This window comes from Podarcis pityusensis (genome assembly GCF_964106645.2).
Source record: "Podarcis pityusensis genome assembly, chromosome: 1".
NCBI classification, from domain to species: Eukaryota; Metazoa; Chordata; class Lepidosauria; order Squamata; family Lacertidae; genus Podarcis; species Podarcis pityusensis.
Window position 1 is genome coordinate 53,677,583 of NC_138028.1, and position 21,434 is coordinate 53,699,016.

The 21,434-nt window shown below is 40.5% G+C and overlaps 1 protein-coding gene across 5 annotated transcripts in view; it reads right to left on the reverse strand.

Annotated features, from left to right (window-relative positions):
- Positions 1-21,434, reverse strand: part of TTC17 (tetratricopeptide repeat domain 17) — a 56,825-nt gene that overhangs the window by 20,953 nt on the left and 14,438 nt on the right. For 4 of the 5 annotated variants that reach the window (XM_081001472.1, XM_081001470.1, XM_081001474.1 and 1 more), the window contains exons 6-16: positions 21,268-21,377; positions 20,241-20,385; positions 19,752-19,891; positions 19,288-19,448; positions 18,392-18,504; positions 17,464-17,610; positions 16,717-16,832; positions 16,067-16,241; positions 14,992-15,069; positions 13,315-13,539; positions 11,714-11,900 (exon numbers count right to left, since the gene is read on the reverse strand). In XM_081001472.1, coding sequence (XP_080857598.1) covers positions 11,714-11,900; positions 13,315-13,539; positions 14,992-15,069; positions 16,067-16,241; positions 16,717-16,832; positions 17,464-17,610; positions 18,392-18,504; positions 19,288-19,448; positions 19,752-19,891; positions 20,241-20,385; positions 21,268-21,377 — 1,597 coding nt within the window. The remainder of the gene's footprint in view (positions 1-11,713; positions 11,901-13,314; positions 13,540-14,991; positions 15,070-16,066; positions 16,242-16,716; positions 16,833-17,463; positions 17,611-18,391; positions 18,505-19,287; positions 19,449-19,751; positions 19,892-20,240; positions 20,386-21,267; positions 21,378-21,434) is intronic. The other variant, XM_081001471.1, reaches the window with a different exon arrangement.

The following is a 21,434-nucleotide window of genomic DNA, read 5'->3' on the forward strand; positions in this document are numbered from 1 at the left end:
CTGGTGAGTGGTATTCTATTCAGTAACAGAATGAAGATGATAACCAAAATTATTTTACAATGTAGGCTAATGACAGAGTAGCATAAGCAGCTAAACTTCACACACTTGTAAAGCATCTGCTATACAATTACATTTGTCTTTGTCATCTCTCCCTGGTCTCACCACTGCGCCTCCCTCCCCTCCCCCAACTCATCTCACCCCCCCCATTAAAATTTAATTGGTTTCATCTTTTTAAATCTGCTTTATGCAGCCTCATGTATAATTCATCAGATAGTGAGCACAGGACCACAACATGGAAATGCGGCCTTTTTGGTGATATCTGATCCAGACTACATTGTGAGATGCCCTTCAGCAGAATGAACCTTGGATACTTTAGCATTCCAAAAAAATAAATAAGAGGATGCTATGGAAAAGCATTATGGTGCATGCATGTGTTTATATACAGCCACACCCACACTAAAAAGAACACTGTGGAGAAGAGATGAGGGAAGGACAAAATGGGAAAAGAATGAAATTCTAGAATAATATGCTTGTTAAGCTAGCACCATCTTTATTATTCGTTTTAAATAGATTAGATCAGGGGTGACCAACTCCCAAGAGGCTGCGATCTACTCACAGAGTTAAAAACTGGCAGTGATCTACCCCCTTTTTTGGGGTTCAGGTCAAAGTCTACCTGTTGGACATGCCTGGACTAGATGATGGCATGCACCATTTTGAGAAGATGAAGCCCTGCTATACAGTGGACGCTCGGGTTGCGAACGTGATCCGTGCGGGATGCATGTTCACAACCCGCAGCGGTGCGTCTGCGAACGTGCAGGTTGTGATTCGGTGCTTCTGAGCATGTGCCAAGTGTAATTTAGCGCTTCTGCGCATGCGTGACCACCGAAACCTGGAAGTAACCCATCCAGGTACTTCCGGGTTTCGGCGGTCCATAACCCGAAAAAACACAATCTGAAGCGGCTGTAACCTGAGGTATGACTGTACTAAGAAAGCCGAGGAACCTACTTTACTTTATAGAAGTAAAGCAGTTTTACTTTTACAGAAAAAGCAGTATTGAAAACCAGTTGCAGCACTCAAAGAGCCACTTTTAGATCTAACGTCTAACAGGGAAAGATCTCAGATGCTAGAAGTCTTGACACTACTTGCCAGTGTGTACTAAACTAACGGCATCAAGTGGGGGAACTAATAGAAAATGGCACTGCTTTGGAGGACTTCTAGTTGAACAGAAGTGGGGAACCCTTTGCAGCCTGATAGCTGTGCTCCCTTCATAGGCACCTCGCAGGGTGGGCAGGGCCACAGGCAAAAATGGGTGGGCCAATAGGAGCAACTCTGACTTCTGCACGAAGTCTACAATCCAGCCCAACAAAAGTCAGAGGTTTCTACACGTCTCCAACTCTGTATTGTCCATCCAGCCAAGCAAGGGCACATTCTAGGCAAGCAAAAGCACTTGAGAAGGGCATGGAAGCATTTGGTTCCTTACTTCTCTATTAGAAGATCATCAGCTGAACAGGAGCCAATGTACACCATAATATTGTTGAAATCAGGGCAACTGCAATTTTGATTAGCTATAACTGATACGTCCAAGTTGTAGGTGGTTTCCTCTCAACAATGGCAAGGCTTCAATTTATATAATACGTTTTAATTTAACATTATAAGGTAATCACAGAAGTGACAGAGAAAGCAACATAGATAGTAAAACAGTAAGGATGCTAGACATGTTCTTTGGTGAAAAATGGTTGAAGGATTTGGGCAAGCACATTCTAGAGAAAACTAGCATTCAGAGGCATATGGCCTCTTGACAGTGGTGGTAGAACATAGCCTTTGATAGTGTCGTCCTCCAGACATTTGTCCAATCCTCTTTTAAAACCACCCAAGTTGATGGCTACCACCTCCTCCGGTGGAAGCAAATTCCATAGTTTATAACTATACAGTATGTGGAAGGAGTGCTTTTTTCATCTGTCCTGAATTCAACTACATTGGATGTCCCTCAGTTCTAGTGTTATGAGAGAGGGGATAAACTTATCTCTATCCACTTTTTCAATACCCAGCATAATTTTATATACCTCTATCATGCACCCTCTTATTCACCTTTTTTCCAATACCAACTTAAGAAACTGCTGTCTAGTGTCTACTTGAAGATCTCCCAGAGAAGGATCTCCCCCTCGCATGTATAAGTGTCAAACTATTTTGACTATGAAGAAGTTTCAACCAAAGTATATCCTCCTGCAACTTTATGGAAGCTCAAAAAGAAGAGTCCTAATCAGGATGTCAAATGTCCATGGAGTAGGAACCCAGTGCCCTCCACAGCTCCCGGTCCATCTCTCATGGTGGTAATATGCACCAGTCCCCCTACTGTTCTGCTATTCCTGCAATAGGGGATCTCTAGCTTGTGACTCCAATTAGGCCTGGCTTGGGTCCTAATTCATGCCATGCGGCAATGGAAAAATAGATCACCTGATGTCATGATGACATCTGGTGACTGACGGTTGAGTGGTCCTGCCCTTCTGTTAAAGCTGCCCATAGGGGAGCTCAGAGTCTAGCCATTCCCCATCCCGTTGGTATTTCTAGTCCTTGTGTACTTTTCTTCCACTCCCCCATTCAATCCCAAACAAGACATCCGTAACCTAAATCCTGGAAGCAGAGTCATACAATCAGTTTAGACAACATTGTTCTCTAATTCACTTGATCATGGCTCTTTGGCTACACTATTGTGAGTGCAATAATGGAGTGAATGGCAGTTTGATTGATACCACATACTTTGATCCAATATATTATTATACGAACAAAACTCATTTAGTTGACGCTGTAATATGTAGTTCATTATCAATATAAATTTCAGCAAATTTCCTCATCTATATTGATAATAAACTAGTTATATAACAAACCAGTGCACATTTGCTTTTAACTAGGGTGTTCTCACCCCAACATTGTATGTAAATGTAGAAACAGGTTGATCCTATTAACATATAAGACAAACTGTAACAAAACATCTATTACTCCAATATAACTTAATTAATTTTAAATGTTACAGTTGTGACATTTCTTTTTTGCATTAGAAAAGCAACAGCAGCAGCAAGGCACACAACCCAATGTCTGACCAATTGCATAATGGGCTCTGTTCCCAGCAACGATAGTGCTAAAAATTACCCTTATGAAATATAAACCATCACTAAATAAATCATGAAAAGAAAAAAAAAAAAACAGGGCAAACGTCTGTCTGCTAAATTTGAACACAACGTGGCACAAAAGGGACACACGTACACAAATCCACCTCCCCAGAGAATTCAGTGGGATGGCTGACAACCCCATAGCCCCTTTAAAAATGCACAATTGATCTATGAATAATGGGGCAGGGCGGCAGCTATTGTAAAAGCCACCATACCCTAACCCTTGTCCTCCCTCGTCAATGGTTACAACAGGATTTTTCTCCCTGTGACGTGGATAGAGACCACAGCGTGTTCTCAGCCCTGTCTGGGAACGAGGCCCAACATGGAAGATGGTTTCTAAATTTAACTCTCCAACATCGTCAGCAGATAAGAAAGACTAGGAAATGCTATTTGCAATGCCTCTCAGGGTACTCTGATGCTACATATAGAGCAGCAGGCTAAGCAGTGGTGTGGCCTGAATTTCAATTAGTGCCTCAAATATAACTTGACGTCCTTTAGAAGACAGGGGAGGGTGAAACGCACAGACCGTTAGAATGGCGATAGCACGTTCTCGGAAAACTTCTTTGGTTTTTGTATTACAGTTTCTCGTATGCATTTCTGTTTTTTCTCTTTCCAGAATAAAATATTATCTATGTCCACAACCTTTCTTGTATGGAGAACCTCCCATCTTCAGCCATTATCTTCCTAAATACAGGCATACCTTGGAGATATTGCAGAACACTGCAAGTAAGCGACTATCGCAATAAAACAAGTAACACAATATTTTTTGTTTCCCGGTGTATATTAAAGTTATGTTTACCCTATGCTGCAGTAGCCTATTAAGCCAGGCCCCCTGGCTGCAGGGGCAGGACGGGAAAACCAGTAGCCAGCTCTACTTCTGTGGCCAGAAGAGGGGCAGCAATTGGGGGGGGGGGCTTCCTTCCCCTGGAAGGAGCCGGGCTGCTTGCAACTGCACCCGCAATCTCATAAAGAGCAATATTTGTGAACCGCAATAAGGCAAAGCGCAATAAAATGAGGTGGGGGTCTATGGCTCTATATTTATGTAAACCAATTCTATCTATCTACTGCTGTTTAGAGCAAGCCAGAATGATAGTAGATACATTAACACTGATTTCAACGGCTGTAAACCATGACTTGGCCCGAGTCCAACCTAACATTCCTTATTTTTAGGGTAAAATATCTGCTCAGTACTATTTCTCTTAAAACACCCAAGCAGCACACCTGAAAATGTTCCTGAGCCATGGCCACAGGACCAGAAAAACTCATCTAAGAGAGAAAAAGACAACTTCTTGGAAGCTGCATTAATGGATCTCCTGGTGTTAAGGCAGGGGGCAACCTGTTCAACAATACAGACCCACCTCTAGGAATGTCTCATGTGATGGAAGACTGCCACTAATGCCTCTCATTTTCATAAATGTAATCAATCTGGCCTGCAGCATTATTTTAGGATTGTCACACCTAGAAGTGTAAAACTTCAGATCTTGAAAAGTATTGCTAAATAAACTGATGAGCTGAAAGCAAAGTAAATTTGATCTTCTTTCTACTTGCCTTTTTTGTGATTCAGCAGCACTTCTTGTATCTTCAAATTCATCTACGTGGCCAGGAGGGCCACATTTCACAGTGGCTCAGAGAGAAACTTTAATAGCAAATTTGATGCACAAAAGCAAAATACACTCCAAAGTTTCACGAAATTCACTGGAACTTATTCCTAAATGTGCATAATGTAGCAACCACAGACACTTTTGTTTTGTCAGATTTGGGTTCGTTATATATTTCTAACAAGAGTCCCGCTCGTGGCAAGTTCCCTTGTGGCTGACTGTGGCTGGATAGCAACCGCTGCATGGGAATCCCAGAAGCACAATTTGAGCTGGTAGGTGATCAGATTGTTTTCCAAAAGAATGCCTATGATAGCAGATAGCTTCCACATGCTAGTTGTGTTTTTCCTACCTTCTTACTCTAAGAAAGCAACTGAAAACTCTCTGATGAAGATGCTTTTAGGGATCCCCCACTTGGCTTCTACCTATTATCTTGTCCTTTCACCATTTTCCCTTAAAGAAATGGTTTACTATTTATGATGTTATTATACTTATGTTATTATACTGTGTACTGCACTTGATACAAGTTTTAAATAATATCTAGTAAGGTATAGATTCTTACATTTTTCTGAGTAACAGAACATCTATTCTGAGAGAACCCTTACTCTGAGAGTACCTCGGAAGTTGAATAGAATCCGTTCTGGAAGTCCGTTCGACTTCCAAAACATTTGGAAACCAAGGTGTGGCTTCCAATTGGCTGCAGAAAGCTCCTGCAGCCGTTCGGAAGCCCCGTCGGATGTTCGGGTTCCAAAGAATGTTTGCAAACCAGAACACTCACTTCTGGGTTTGTGGCGTTTGGGAGCCAGCACCTAATTTTTTAAGACATTATTGTGTTGCTAACTGTAGCTCACTAGCATCTACCCAAATAATATGATTCTGTTCTTCTTGTTCAAACTGGAAAAAACAGGATTATAAATTACAATTTCTCGCCAGAACTTTGGGAAATCTTACTTTTCTAAAAGAATGTTTGAAGGTTCTTCAAAGCCTCATGTGTGGTGTGGGTGATGTAAAATTGATAAGATACTAGTCTAAAAATAGCTTCCTCCCATGTAAGATGCTAGTCTGCCCCATTCTAAAAGCTGGTTGATACTGTATAAATTCTCCCAGTATAGCTCTGGAGAAAACAACACCAAAAGGAAACTACCTAAGGAGCTTATTCCAAAAAGCTCATAGAAGAAATACATTCTGCTAAATGGAAATGTGATACCTTATGCCACAAGAGGGCATCAGAAAACACAGCATTTTCAGAAAGCACAGTATAGATGCTGCTTAAAGAAACACGTATGTAGCGTGGAAATATTCAGATGAAATGAGAAAATGTAGATAGGATAGGGAATGAACAGGAGCTTCATAATAAGAAAAAAGCTAAGAAAAACCAGAACTAAAATGCTACATTATGAGAATCACCATGTATGGGCACATATACACAAAGTCCAAGCCAACCTTCTTCAACCTGGTTCCTTCCAGATGTTTTGGACTTCAACTTCCTCCATTCTTGACCGTTAGCAATTGCTGGCTGGGGCTGATGGGAGCTCTAATCCAAAACAACTGGAGGTGACCAAGTTGGAGAAAGCTGTCCTAAAGAATGTAGAGGAAGCCACCATCATGGCAGATGAAAGAGGGAGGCATGAGCATATCACCAAAGTTAATTTTTGAAAGTCCGTCTGGGACCATCCAGGGTAATCGCCAAAATAATAGCACTTGATACTCATGTTGATAAAGGAAAGTAGGTACATCAAGGACTGGAAGTCAGAAACAGTTATTGTGCTTGAACATTTATTTTGGCCTACCAAACTTTTATCCAACCTGTTGTCCTCTAGATGTTTTGGAGAACACTTCTATAAACCCTGACCATTATTTGGCCATGGCGGCTGTTGTCCAAAACACCTGGAGGGCATGAGAATTGTCTAACTCAAGCAAATTTAAGGCTCTAACCCTACACTTGCTTTACTGGGAACAGAACTTATTTTTGAATAAGCTTGTATGTAATTGCATTATAACCCTTTAACAACCTTTCTGCGAAACACTTAAGTGAAAAGGAAAAGGTGGCAAACACTGCGACACCTAGGATATACTCTAAATCCACTTACAAGGGAGTAAGTCCCACTGAACATGGAGTCACTTGTAAGTAAATACTGTATGTATATGATTGCATTATTAGGCCTGATACACACACACAGGATTTTTAACCCTGGTGAAAACTATTTTTATTATGACATATTTGGAGCAGATCTGGTGAACATTAATTTTTGTTGTGTAATTCTGTACCTGGGACAGGTAGTGTCTAAGGGGCAAAGCACGGCCTGTGCCTAATTGCTATTCTTATGTTATTTGAGAAATAAATTTATTTATTTACCTCAGATAAAAATCACTCGTTATCACACTGCTAAACCAGCATGTCAAGGGAGAAGTAGGATCTATTGCTACTGAAGCCCTTTCATTCTTCCACCTTTATAGTAAGAAACCAAAAGTAATGTGAGTATATAGGCATACCTTGGAGATATTGCAGGTTTGGTTCCAGACCACCGTAATAAAGCAAGTCACACTTTTTGTTTTGTTTCTTAGTGCATATACAAGTTAGTGCACACACCCCACAGCTGCAGGGGGGAAAAACCTAGCTCCAGCTCCAGTCCTAGCCAGTTCTACTCCCGTGGCCAGAAGATGGATGACAGGAACGGCTTATGAGGAACGGCTAAGGGAGCTGGGCATGTTTAGCCTGGAGAAGAGGAGGTTAAGGGGTGATATGATAGCCATGTTCAAATATATAAAAGGATGTCACATAGAGGAAGGAGAAAGGTTGTTTTCTGCTGCTCCAGAGAAGCGGACACGGAGCAATGGATCCAAACTACAAGAAAGAAGATTCCACCTAAACATTAGGAAGAACTTCCTGACAGTAAGAGCTGTTCGACAGTGGAATTTGCTGCCAAGGAGTGTGGTGGAGTCTCCTTCTTTGGAGGTCTTTAAGCAGAGGCTTGACAACCATATGTCAGGAGTGCTCTGATGGTGTTTCCTGCTTGGCAGGGGGTTGGACTCGATGGCCCTTGTGGTCTCTTCCAACTCTATGATTCTATGATTCTAGGGGCAGGGCAAGGCTTCCTTCCCTTGGAAGCAGCCCGACTGCTTGCAGCTGTACCCGCATCTTCATAAGAAGCAATCATCTGTCAAGAGCAATAAAGCAAGGTATGCCTGTACAACATGCCATCCCATGGTCAGTTCAATTAGTAGTATGCTAAAGAGTTCTGCTCAGAGAGATGGTAATTCATCAATGTGATTAACTCCCATCCCATATCTAACTGGCGCAGCAACAAAGTACCATAGTGGTGATACTCAACTACCCTGGGTATTTAGTTGTTTATTAATACTGAACCTTAATCTGGATGCGTTCAAGATTACCGGACTTGTGTTCCACAAAGTAATGGCTTTCCATTAAATAGGAGTTAGCACCAGTAACGTGTGGAATGCAAGCAAACCCTACATGTAGGTTTTATTTATTTGATTACGTGGCACAAAACGTCACTACACCAATGCTGCACTATCTACTTTTTGTGTATCAGTGGTGGAGCATATGCATTACATGTTGTATATCCCAGTTTCAATCCCTGGTATTTCTATATAGGACTGGGAAAGATCCCTGCTTCAATCCCTGGAGAGCTATTGCCAGTCAAGGTAGACTGGCATTCCCCAACTGGTGCCCTCCAGATGTTTTGAACTTCATCCACCATCATCCCTGCCCCATGTTCACGCAGGCTGGGACCAACAGGAGTTGTAGCCCATCTGGGGGGCACCAGGCATGGGAAGGATGGCATCCACAATAAGAAGCTAGATGCACTCAGTCATGTTCTGGGTGTCCCTGTGCTTCAGATATGCTCAAATATTTTTCACAGGTTTGATTCCTACAAGGAGGTTTTTTCTTTTCTTTTTGAGCCCATTAAGGGGGGGGGGGAGAGAGAGAGAACACAGGACAATGATCATCAGACATCCTGGCAAATTCCTGGTTTCTTCTTTTCACTTTCCCTTTCTTTCAATCCCGCAATAAAATAAAAAAATAAAAAATCAAGTGTCAGAAGCTGGAGTCATTAGAATGTTTATTTCACATTCTAAAAATAACAACAAAAGAAATGTCCACACCATTTCTCATGTTCAAATGTCTAATGTTCTCACATTAGCAGGGGATAGACAAGATGACCTGAAGTGTTGCCCACCTTTGTAGTCTATAAAAGAAAGGAACACAGTACATGAAGAGCAAGAGAGAGAGAACAATGTAAATATGGAAGCTTCCAATACTGAATCCATGTTTTGTCCACTTTCCCAATGGTAGATCTTGATTTATTTATTTTTCTGAGAGTTATTACTAGTGATGAACAGAGGGAAGAAATATAATCTTTATAAACCCAGATTAGTGCCAAATTGGGAACAACCACATTGGGACCATCATTCTTATGAACAGAGAGAAGAAAGCTTTTTACTTCCTTCCCACAAACAGTCATGCAACCAAAAGAACTAACATATCAGAATGATGCAGTCCTTACAACCTGTATTTCAATAAAACCCATACTCTGTGCATAGTTTTGTTGCCATACTTGTTGAAAATGTAACAAAAGATTGGGATTTTACTTCAAAAGATAGACGAACATGAAAAATTTGCATATTCTAGCAGTCATGAGAATCTCAAGTTACAAAGGCAGAGTTTTTAGTCAGTGTTCTGATTCTGCGCTTTCCCAGTAGATGGCCTTGAATTTAGCAATCCTAAACTACTCAGAAGTGCATATATGCATGATTTTTAATACTTTGTATAACCAAGGGTTGAATAACAGTCAGTAGTGAAAATCTGTAACCAGCACTGAATGTAAAGGAAAGTTTCTTCACTTGGTTCCGGAAGCTCACAAACATTTCCTGCATCTTTGGGTTCTACTTGCACCCTAAGAATTTGGAAATGTTTTGACAATGTCAGGTATGACAAAAAGAGAAGAGAAGAATGGAGGTTGGGCGTTGGGAGGACAATGAAGTGGAAGTCAACAGTCTTAATAGCCACTAACCAGAGAGGAGGTAAAAAAGCACTTGTACACTACAGGAAACTCTGCGTACCCCCCTCACTACCGGCTCAGACTTCAAGAAGTCTTGCTCAGCACCACAGTGGTTTAAGCCTTGTACAAAAGCATAGCTTTAAACTTCTCCCTTCAACTGAAACGAAAAACTTCCTTTCTGAAAGTTGAGATTCTGAGAAGTCTGACTCTAGGTTCTGCACTTATGCTAAGAACCTGGATGCACATATGCAATCCTGTTTCTAATCCCTTGTATCTCTTTATGAAACATGGGAAAATAAACTTTTGGCACAGAGAAGATACTTAAGTAGGGGAATGCCATGCAACTCCATCCCTTAAATCAGCGTTTCTCGACCTGTGGGTTGTGATGCTTGTGCAAATGTGTCATCGGTTGTATAATTAAACCCAAAAGGATTATTGCTTTTAATCCTTAACTGGTATAATACCTCAGGTAACATTTTGGTTTTTTTTTGGCATATTATAATGCTGTGTTGATACTTGTAACCAAATGCCAGAAAGGGTCAAGTTTCACATTGTAATGCTAGTAAACCTCTCTCTGGCGGCTTGCAGCAGATCTGGTGATAACTTGCCACAAGGTGCTTGTAAACACCCACAAATCAGAGGATGAGTAAATAGTTGAGTCAAGGGTGATTTGAAATGTGCTTAGTTGAAATAAGAAATACCTGCATCCTGTGTATTAACTGATGTGAGACTATGTCTGACAACCATCAAAGCCTCCATTCACCTACTTGGTAATAAAATGCAAGCTCAAGCCATCCCACTGATACTTGTCAAAATGGGCTTATTGTAAATAAAACTTTAAGATGCTCGTAGTTCATTATATCTAACACTGATTGTGTAACTATGCTTTTAGAATAAAGTTTTACAGCTTATGAGGCAATACCCTGCAATTTGATGGTTGGTGTTCTTACATTCTCACAACAAACCAGTAATAATTTAGTAAGTACTATAAATATTTCAATAAATTAAACTCCACATTAATAGGGGTATGGTTGAATTTTGCTTCGATGCCTCAAGTGATGGTTTAAAAGTAGGCAGACTTGCAATTGAAATGCACAAAACAGACAGCTGCTGAAGACCAAAGTCCAAAATTCATGTGGCAGTAAAAGGATGGGTAAATAAAATTCATGTGACAATAAAATAATGGGTCACCATTCTAAGTAAATTTGGACTTACAGGTTGCCATATCAAAAAGGTTGGGAACCACTGGCTTAAATAATCCTAATGTGTTAGCTCATATGGATAATTGGATAGGGATTATACTAGTTCAGTTCCAATCATATATTCAAATAAAATTTAAGTGCTATTAAGGAGCAAAAATGCACTGGAGATTTAGCAGCTATAGGTGAAGACAGAATTTGTTTAATCTTTTCGCAGCTTTACTTGAACAGGAAGCTAAATCTCTTCAAATATTTACAGCAGGTTCTGAAGAACAGGGAGCCTGCTTTTATATAGTGGTGCAGATGGGTTTAAAGTTATATGTTATTCCATGCTTAGGGCCATTCTCTCCCTGTTTCCCTGGTTCTTGGTATTTGCTAAGAAAACAGATGAGGTGTAAACATGGGACTATTTCAGCAACCCTACAGCAGAGCAATGCTCTTGAATGGCTTGAAACTATCCTAGCATTCTCTAATTAGTAAACACTGCACCCAATTTGTAAGGAGAATCAGGTAGGGAATTCTGGAAAGACAGCTTTCCAAAAATTACTCTCAATTAGATCTAACTGGGGAAAAAACACTGTTCCCTTTTTTAATTGGACAGAGAGAGAGAGAGCGCAGATGAAAAAGAGATTATCAATGAGGGAGAGAAAGAAAAGTAGTCCAATTTCTGCAGGTAGTGTTGAAGGGATAAAATTACTAATTTGGGGACTTTTTCAGCAGCTGCTTACCACTGCAGGCAGAAGAGGTGATGTTGTACAGAAATGGATAGAACTGCAAACAGCGGATCAGCTTCAGGCTCCTCTCACACTCCAGACACTTTGTCGCAATATCCAGGGCATGCCTGAAAGCCTGCAATGCCCCACTGACGTTCTTCAGAGCCAAGCAGGCATTTCCTAAGCTCAAGAAGGTCAGAGGCTAAAAAGGCAAAAAGCAAACTTCCATCAGCACAGGCATAGGCAAAACCCAGATTTCAGTTCAGTTGTCAAAGGAACTGGAAATTTACAACAAGCATGCTCACATCTTGGGAGTTCTGTTTCAAATATGTGTGTGTTTGCGCGCATATGTACTTAAAGCCGCCCTTTAAGATATCAGTATCTTTTTACATTAAGACTGATAATACGGTATTCAAGCCTATAAGATACAATATAAATTTATTGGTTTGGCTCTTAAGTAGCTAAAGTAGAAGGAAACTCATTCAAGGGGTCCTTTGCATGCCCTGCAACAGTTCCCATTGTTCCTACAAAAGCTTCTCTAGGTGGTATGGGGATCCTCCGAACAGTAAGGGGTGGATTCAAGATTCCCACTTCTCCCAATTGTTCAAGAGGGCCTCTGATCCTCTAGATTTGCTTTGGAAGGGGCATAGGGGGGTGGATGGGACCAAACCCCACTTGTGTGAGCTTCCTTCCACTCAATGGTTTGTGAACATTACTGAAGTGTTCTGAAACTCTTGTATAAATATTTCTGACTGGTTAGGAGCGATGGGCAACCATGTCAACTAACAGCAGCTGAACAAAATGAAGACAGGGTTTAAAGAATTAATTTGTGTGAAGTTAGCAAACATGTGCTGGGCACCTTTGAGTAATTATATTTTTACATCAATACATTCAAGCCACTTCCCAAGATTCAAATGTAACAAACCACTTCCACTAACTCACTTCTGGACACTGAGATGGGGTATGAAAGAAATACCGTATTTTTCGCCCTATAGGACGCACTTTTTCCCCTCCAAAAATGAAGGGGAAATCTGTGTACGTCCTATGGGGCGAATACAGGCTTTCGCTGAAGCTTGGAGAGCGAGAGGGGTCGGTGCGCACCAACCCCTCTTGCTCTCCAGGCTTCAGGAAGCTATCAGCAAGCCTGGGGAGCCCGCGGGAGTTCCCGCAGGGCTCCCTAGGTTGCGGATAGCAGCCTGCTGTCCGGCGCGCGGGCGCCCTGAAGCAGAGCGCCCCGCATGCCGGGCAGACATCGGCCAGCCCCACAAGCTCGGGGGTCAGCGGGGGTCAGCAGTGCCGCCATCCCGCTGTTCCTCGACCTGGTTTGGAGGCTGGCGCTGGGGAGAAGCGCGCTTGGGGGACAGCGGGGGGACAAGCTCGGGGGACAGCGGGGAGGCAGAGCGCCGCCATACCGCTGTTCCCCGACCTGGTTTGGTTTCCCCGACCTGGTTTTTGGGGGGAAATAAAGGAAATTTTTTTCCCCTTTATTTCCCCCCCCAAAAAAACTAGGTGCGTCCTATGGGACGGAGTGTCCAATGGGATGAAAAATACGGTACTTCTGCTTCAATCCTACTTAAGCAAACAGAACAGAACAGGGGGGGAAAACGAAGACTCACCTCAGAACCATTGATGGCTAAAGCTTTTCGGAGAAGCTTGCTGGCATCCAGATGAAGACCATAATGAATTAGAAGGTTGGCTAGATTGACTAAAGGGATATCCTGGAATTCATGTGGGGTCAAGTTAAAGGCCTTTTGTAAGCAAGTGAAGGCGAAGGTGCCATTTCCAAATGCACGCCAGTAAAGGCCAGCCTCATTGAGAACCAACCATAAGGGATCCCTTGCCTGAAATTAACCACAAAAAAGAAAGGCTACCCTCATTAATCTCATTCCATGCTTTACCATGTTAGACTACCATTGCCGCCCTAGATGTTACAGCTACAGGTGTTTGCAGAGATCACTGCCGGAGGGTCATGCATATACAAATCAGCTGCACACAGCAAAACATTGATCTAACCACTTCCCAATATTCTATCACACCCTAGTGAAACAAGGAACATAGGATGTGCTGATGCAGGTGAGAGCAGACTTGATTCTCAATGGCTGGAGTCTCCAAGGGCAGGGAGCATGTTTAGCCCCCATTTCACAGCTATCCAAGTGCTTTCTGCAGTATTTCTGGCTTGCATCAAAAGCAGCATTAACAATAAAAGAACAGATTTGCATAACTGCAGTTTTGCAAGATTATGGCCCTATATAATGCGGAAGGTGTTACTGTATTTCTAAGGCCCATGTCTAAGGTCTAAGATCTGTTTAATAACTCATCAGTTAAGTAGAACTGTGAATCAGCAGGGATTTTGAAAATATATATATATTACAGAAACAAACGCTACTTGAGAGTCTTGCTTAGAATACAATATGTAATTAAATAGACCAAGAGTGTTAGTATTCTGTGAATCAAACAATTCACATTACAACATGAGTATCTACATGCATGTATTTTCTTACAAGTTATGTCTCCTTTCTGTGGGTTCAAAAACTTTTATGCTGCTATTTTAATTCTGCTGTTGTTATATTTTACTCTTTTATATTGTGAGCTGTCCATAGAACATATGCCATTAGGAAGCCTCTATAGATAAAGCAAATACACAATTCTATAGTCTCTGGGATACCTACCCTATCCTTCTAGCATTCCTGTATGGTTAAAATGCTATAATTCAGAATATACTATTACATTTCCAACATTTACCAGAGCTGGCACTGTACATTTTCTTTTGGAAGGCAGCAGCACTGCAGCAGAATTTCTTTCCTACAATTTCCTAGATTGCTATATTTCTTGAAATCATAGGTATAGCCATACAAGCATTTTCACTGTACAGCAGGAATATTGACCTGTAAATCTCCTTCAGTATTTGTCAATCCAAGGCTTCACAGCTATCAATATATTTTTTGACAAAAGGCCCCTGTATGTTTTCAATCATAACAAGAATAGCTTGAAACAAATTCAATTTCTAGTCAACATTGGTACTCGTGGTATTATATTCTTTGTCTGTCCTTATTTCACTCTATGTCAATCACTCATGGAGGCTGTAAAATCTGACCAAATCAGCACTTTTCATGCACAAAAATTTCTGACAAAAATAAAGAAGTGGAATGATTTACAGTTGACTTAAGTGGAACACTCTGAATAAATTAAAGAGATTCTTGCTTCTGTACATGAGGGCCCTTTGGGATTCTGGAAAAAAATCCATATACTCTAAGAGGAAAATATAAAGCATACATTGCGGTCATTGGAATTACCTTTACAATGGCATGATAGATGAATGATCCTATTTGCTGCTGTGTAACTGATTGATTGTTGACACGAGAGTATAATATCTGTGCAAGACAGAGAAGTGTTTAAAACCATACATTTGAACCTATTGAATGTAAGACTTTAATGCAGAAAACTTACGTTTGGTAATTCAAATTTAATGATCTAAAGGATCAGCAGGTTTTATCACAAAATGAAAACCCAAGAGAGCCTACTTTTTTATTTGGATAGTTATGGCTAAATTGCAAAGACTGGAAAAATCCTTGCAATTCAACTGGAAAATTCAACAACTCATGTTAACTTCATAAATTAAACAAATAATGTATTATGCTTGTAGAGACAATGATGATCGTAGAACTGAAAACAAGCAACCTGAACTTTGGCTAAAACCAGATAAGTCTTATGCTATCTGCATGAAGGCTTATTGTTGGTAGAGAGTTTGGAGAAAACAACATAGTCAAAATCCAACAGAAAACAAACAGAAACCGTTAGTCTAAATAGTCCAGTAATATAACCTAAGCTGGCTTGATTTAGCAACAGCTACTTCTGGTCCCTTACAGAGGGAAAGGAGGTAATAATTTTGCCCATATTGCTGGGGTGGTTCAGTGCTAAGACTGAGAGAAACTGGCTTGCCTTAGGCCACCTAGCAAGTTCACAGCAGTGGTAAGATGCCAGTTATGGATTTCCTAATTCACAGCTCACACTCTTAGCCACCAGCAATACCACAATGTAAAGCACCACTAATTTGGAGTGCATTAATGATTCCTTGCACCTGTATCATGTCAACTAACCGAATAAGCCAAGTTCACAGAATCTGATCGTAATGCAAAAGCAGGGTGTTGCCTCAAACATTTTGAGGATAGGTGACTGTCAATTGAAACAAACATGTTGTAATGGCTACAGGCTTCCCTTCCGTGGTGACTTGGCCATTTCCAAACTGAATTTTATGTGGGAAGACCTCTTGCTTTCAAGAGGTTGTCAAGTCTGGAAGTGACAATTTATAGGACAGAGAAGACCAGAAGTATACTAACAATCTTCAAATATAATCATAAAATCTCTTACTTGTTTGGCATGATCATCTGGCATCTTTACCCTCAGATCCAGATGACTGTCTAGTTCTTTGATCAAAAAGTGCATAGAGTCACTGTTATGGGCATCAGAAATGGAAGAACAATCTGGCTCATAGACCTCTGTTTGTGCATCGTCATCCCCTGGACTGCTAAGTATTGAATGGATTCTAAGAAATTTAAACAAACACCACACAGGTATAAGAATATGATTCAGACTACAGGAGTACCAATTGAAAGGCAACAATCATAGTAGAATTAAATTGCTTTATAAACTAGAGAGGCAGAACAAATGTTCATTACTGTCAGACAATAGTACCTTTGGTTTGGCACTCTTTACTATGCCATAGCACTAAAGGTAACCTGAAAAAGAAAATCCCACTGAAGTAAATCCCACTGAACTCATTCTGATTTACTCTAAAGGTAGCATGCAAAGGACTGCAGCCTATTTTCCAGTTTTCTAACTGAACATCACATGCAACATCTTTTAGTCTCATTGATGTTGGTTTTTCAGTGCTAGGCATATTACATGTTTCAATAACTGTATTTTTATATTATACTATTATTATGTTGCTGCTGCTGCGAGCTGCTCTGGCTACACTTGCATACAAATGACATATGAATTAATTTATTAACAGTACTTACCTTTGCCCCCTGCTTTCTGGATGCAGGAAATAAGTTGGTAGTTCTCCTGGGGAGGGGATAGCTGGATAGGTTTTTACACACTCTGATCTTTTAGGCCACAAAATATTCTGCTTCTCCTGATCACAGAGAAAATATTTATTAAGGTATCACAAAGTGGGTTTGCCAGTTATGACTCTCTGATTTTCTACTTGCTAGAGAAAACTCGCCAGAACGCAAGAAACCAGAACTTCTAAATGCTTCCACTTTCTTTGGGCAGTGATTCCCAGTTTATCAAGCAAAATCCATGACAAAAGTCAGATGGCTGCCCTGCAGTTTTGAACTCTGTTCACCATGGTTTACTATCATAACATCTTTGCAGTTTTGGTGGCAGACAGAGTTGTGAATGGAGAGACAAAACCAGAGTTGGGAGGAGAGACAAAACCAGAGTGACCCAGAAGGTACCTTGGGAGGAAGCTAAAGTTTTGAGAGTGGACGTTTGCTCACACAATGGGACTTCACCTTGAGGAAGCAAATCGGGTCGGGGATGCAGGGGGAGGAGAGGAATGAGAAGTCCTATTGGATGAGGGGAAGTCCATTCTACTTGTGCACAGACACCACTGCCAACAAGAGGCCCAAAATAGATTAGCTTTATTTTATGCATATTGTTAGTTATGTACTTGTCTTTAGCAGAACACTACTAGAAAACAATGAAACTGGCTAGGAGGCCTTGCCTAGGAAAGAAAAGTCATAGCTACCCTATCCACTTACCCTGTAAGCCTCAGATTCCAGGCCCCATAATGAGAAGACAGAATGGACCAAAGGGGAAGACTCCAAGGAATGGCCAAAGTCACTGTGGTTGGCATGAAGTTCAGAATTCATGGATGTCATACTGGAAATGGAAGAATCACTGCCAAACTAGAAACAGAAAATGCATAAGAAAAGTTTGGAGCATGAAATTGACACCTCAAAGAGACTTCTTTAAGAAAAAAACTACTTCCTTACAAAAAACTACCTACATTGGGTTGCATGCAGTGCAATTCTGAGCGTGTTGGAAAATGTGGGAAGCCCCCTCACAAGATGCTGAGAAAATCAACAGCCCTGATATTAATAATTTTAAGCAGTAGGCAAATCACCTCCCCAAACTTCAGAACTACAGGTTCTAAAGTAGGCACAATCTTTCTTCAAAGCATTAAAAAACAAACAAACACATTTTGCCAGACAATACTTTCAATTTCCTTCTCTTGATGAACAGTGTGAAAGCTAGTTTTGTTTTCCCTGAAACCCATTCATCACGTATCTAGTGTCTGAGCACACCATGAAGGAGTTATTGATGATCAAAATCCAAAGATGAGGCAGGGAGCCACAAAGTAAGTTTGTTTCAATATCTGGGTGCTTTTTTTCGTCTGATGCTCAGGACAAGATACAGCGATCAGCAACCTGGAATGAATGCATAATGTCTGTTGTGTTTAGGAGCCAGGCAGTTTATGCCTTCTAAGATGGAAGATGGGGCTCCAAAGGGAACCTACATATTGGATTGATTGGAACTCCCTGCACCCCAGTTTTGTTTTAAAATCTTGTGCTAGGGTAAATAGAAATAGGTATAAAAGGAATATCCTCATCTATTAGACACCTCAGGAAGATGTGTACCCCTCACTATAGATCATGAAGCAGGGAGAGCAATGCTCTACAGACAAACCTCAACATATTCAACATTTTCAAACATGTCACCACGGTGATAACGGACAGGTTGGTCCCACTGGCAATGCAAACTGTGCTGCTGGTTGCCCAGGCGACAAATCTGATGGTTTCCTGCAGTATATAAACATAAAATTCAAGTTAAAAGCTAACAAAATTATGGTTGACAGCATTTAGGATCAAGAAGATATACCTAACAGATTTCTTCCAAGCTAAGCATCCGAAAACAAATGATTCTTAATTTCCCTTTTTTATTATGTTTCTCGATTCTGCATGGAGGAAGAGCATTTTAGATAATAAATTACTCACTATCTTGGTCCACACAGAGCTTGTGTATATTGGCTATCTTGGCCAGCACTTCAGTTTTTGCCAGAAAGAAATGCATTTGCTAACCTTGGCTCCAGACTACAGGGCTCTTAAGAAACATGCATTTTTAGTACTTTGGAGCACATTGAATTTACAGGCAGAATTCAGAGGCCCATGCATGTGACACATTTCTTTTGAACAAGGAAGGTTGCTGGTTTTCCTCTCAGGTTTAACAGAATGTTTAACAGAATTAAACAGAGAATTTAACAGAATTAAACAGAAACTCTGTTAAACAGAGACTCTCATGTTTAACAGAATGTTACTCCAGAAGGTCCTGTGACCTTCAAAAGTGGCTTTTTGTAGTGGAGACAAGGGGCTGCATGCTAAAAGGAGAGTCTGTTTGTTAGAGCAGAACACACTAAAATGCAACTTTTTGGCATTTTTAATATGCCGTCAGCAAGTGTTCTAGTCAGTGAGTTGGTTTATTCAAAAGCCCTGGTTTTACCTGAAACCTGAATTCCTTGGACAAACATACAAATTTCATTTCGGCTTTTACATTTCCCAATGAACATCTTGTTACACAACAGATACCTAGTTGTGCCTCTTTCGCCATCTGTGTTTCATGGATAATGTTCCTCAGGATCTGTTCTTCCTGAATCAGCTTGTGCTTTTCTAAGATCTCTTGCTGCCTTAAGTAATGGTCATGTTGCTTTTGATATTCCTTCAGTTCATTTAATGTTCGCTGAAGTGATCTTGAAAAATTTAACACCAAAGAAAAGGACATTTAAGTTCTTAAAATAGCTTTTGCTTACACACTTATGTCAGTACTTACTTTCAAGGTTGGTTTTCCTGTACACTTGTTTCTTAGGTTTTATTAAACGATACAGTTAAGTTACAGCATGCTACCATGCAGCTGATTTTCAATGCTGCAGTGTGTGCTTTAATTTTCCTTAGATTTAAAATTATGCAGTTTTATATTTTATTTTAAGGAAGTAGTAAACAAGAAAGTAAATCTGAACAAGCCTGTGTATGAATTTTGAGGATAAATTTACTACCTGTGCTGAGCCTCCAGTTTCTGCTCAAGCTTTTGCTGACATAGGACAGCATGCTTCCTTTTAATTGCTTGTTCAAACCCTGGTTTTGCCTGTAAAGCATGATCATAACATAGTACTGAGTGGTTGTATTCCCCAAGCATCTGAAAAAAGGGATTGAGGGGAAAAAAGACATGTTAGCAGCATTCAAATGTAATATGAACATTTAATGTAGCTTCTGAATTTCATATTGATTACGAGTTTCAGCATGTGACTGCTCTGGAAATAGAATCATGTTTAATACATCATGGCTGCTTTAGTGAGGCCCTCCAAAACAACAACAGCAGCAAAAATGCAAATAAATGTTATCTGTCGGTTTAAAGATCTTCAAAGATAGCCAAATTCAAAACATTCTTGTCCTGAAGATGCATAAGTCTCACTGTTCAATTTGTAAGAGAGCTAATCAATGTGGTATAATCTTTCTAGATAACTGAAAAATAAGATATTATTTACTGCATATATGTTTCCTAAAGTATAATAGCTGGTGAAGACGTCACTGTAATCCAGAGCTGCATGGACCACAATGGCTGCATCAGCAGAGAAGTGCGCCCTGTGTAGCACATTTGCCAGGTTTATCAGTGCAACATCTTTATTGTGCCTGAAAGAGAGGGAAAAAACAAAGCGGTCATTAAGATGATATCCTAAGGCATTTCTAAGCAACTGGCAAGCCTCTGGCCTCAGGTTCGATCTCTGGTTACTTGCATGCAGGAAAGTGAGAACTATTGAGAAGCTACTACCCAGAATCTATGCAAAAATGCAATTCAGACATAACAATAGCCCAGAGCTTCCTAAGCGACTGGTTTAATATGAAGTGTCTTTTTATATCCAAAAGCGTGTACATCTATCCTGCTGTCTTATACTTTTATCTATTGCTAGGAATGTCAGTAGTCTAAAAGCACATGGGTTGACTGAGCACAATGGTTTTGGAGAAGGCTGCTGTTTTTTTTTTATAATGAAGAGCAATTCAGCCAGTACTTCCATCAGATGACGCACAATTATGTATAAATAGTCTTCTTCCTTATTTGGTTCTAAAACCAGAATTAACTATTGTAGTTCGGTAAGTTATAAATAGTAGTAATAATTTCAACATCATTTGCTGATAAAGAATAATATTCTGAAGTGCGTTATGACTAAGAAACTTTGGTTACGGAGCAGGGAACATGCCAAAGCTAGCCTAAGTTATTCCCACACATCTTTGTATAAGCAGGACAACATACACATGCACACTATTTAGCATTCACTGTGATATGGTTCAGATAAGCCAACAGTACAAAGCAAGAGCACCCATCCAAAGAGCCTGGTGTAAGTCAAACAAGAGATGGCAGAATCTCTAGATATCTATATGCATCTACAACTCCATCATTTAACTGCATTGGCCTGTCAATCCTAAGGGGGAAGCAACTGCCACCCTCGATTAGCTTAATTTTCAAATCATACAACAGACTGTATTATGCTGCTAATAAAAATCCATTTGCCTCACCTTGTAGAAAAATGGAGAGCCCGCATGGCACACTCCACTACTTGGTATGGCTCATTCTTTATTCGCCAGTAGAAGGAAGCCATATTATATAATACCCAAGAAGAAGAATTCTGCGAAGAACAGGAGACACAAGAAATGTTTACTTTTTTTTTTTTAAGTTACTAAAC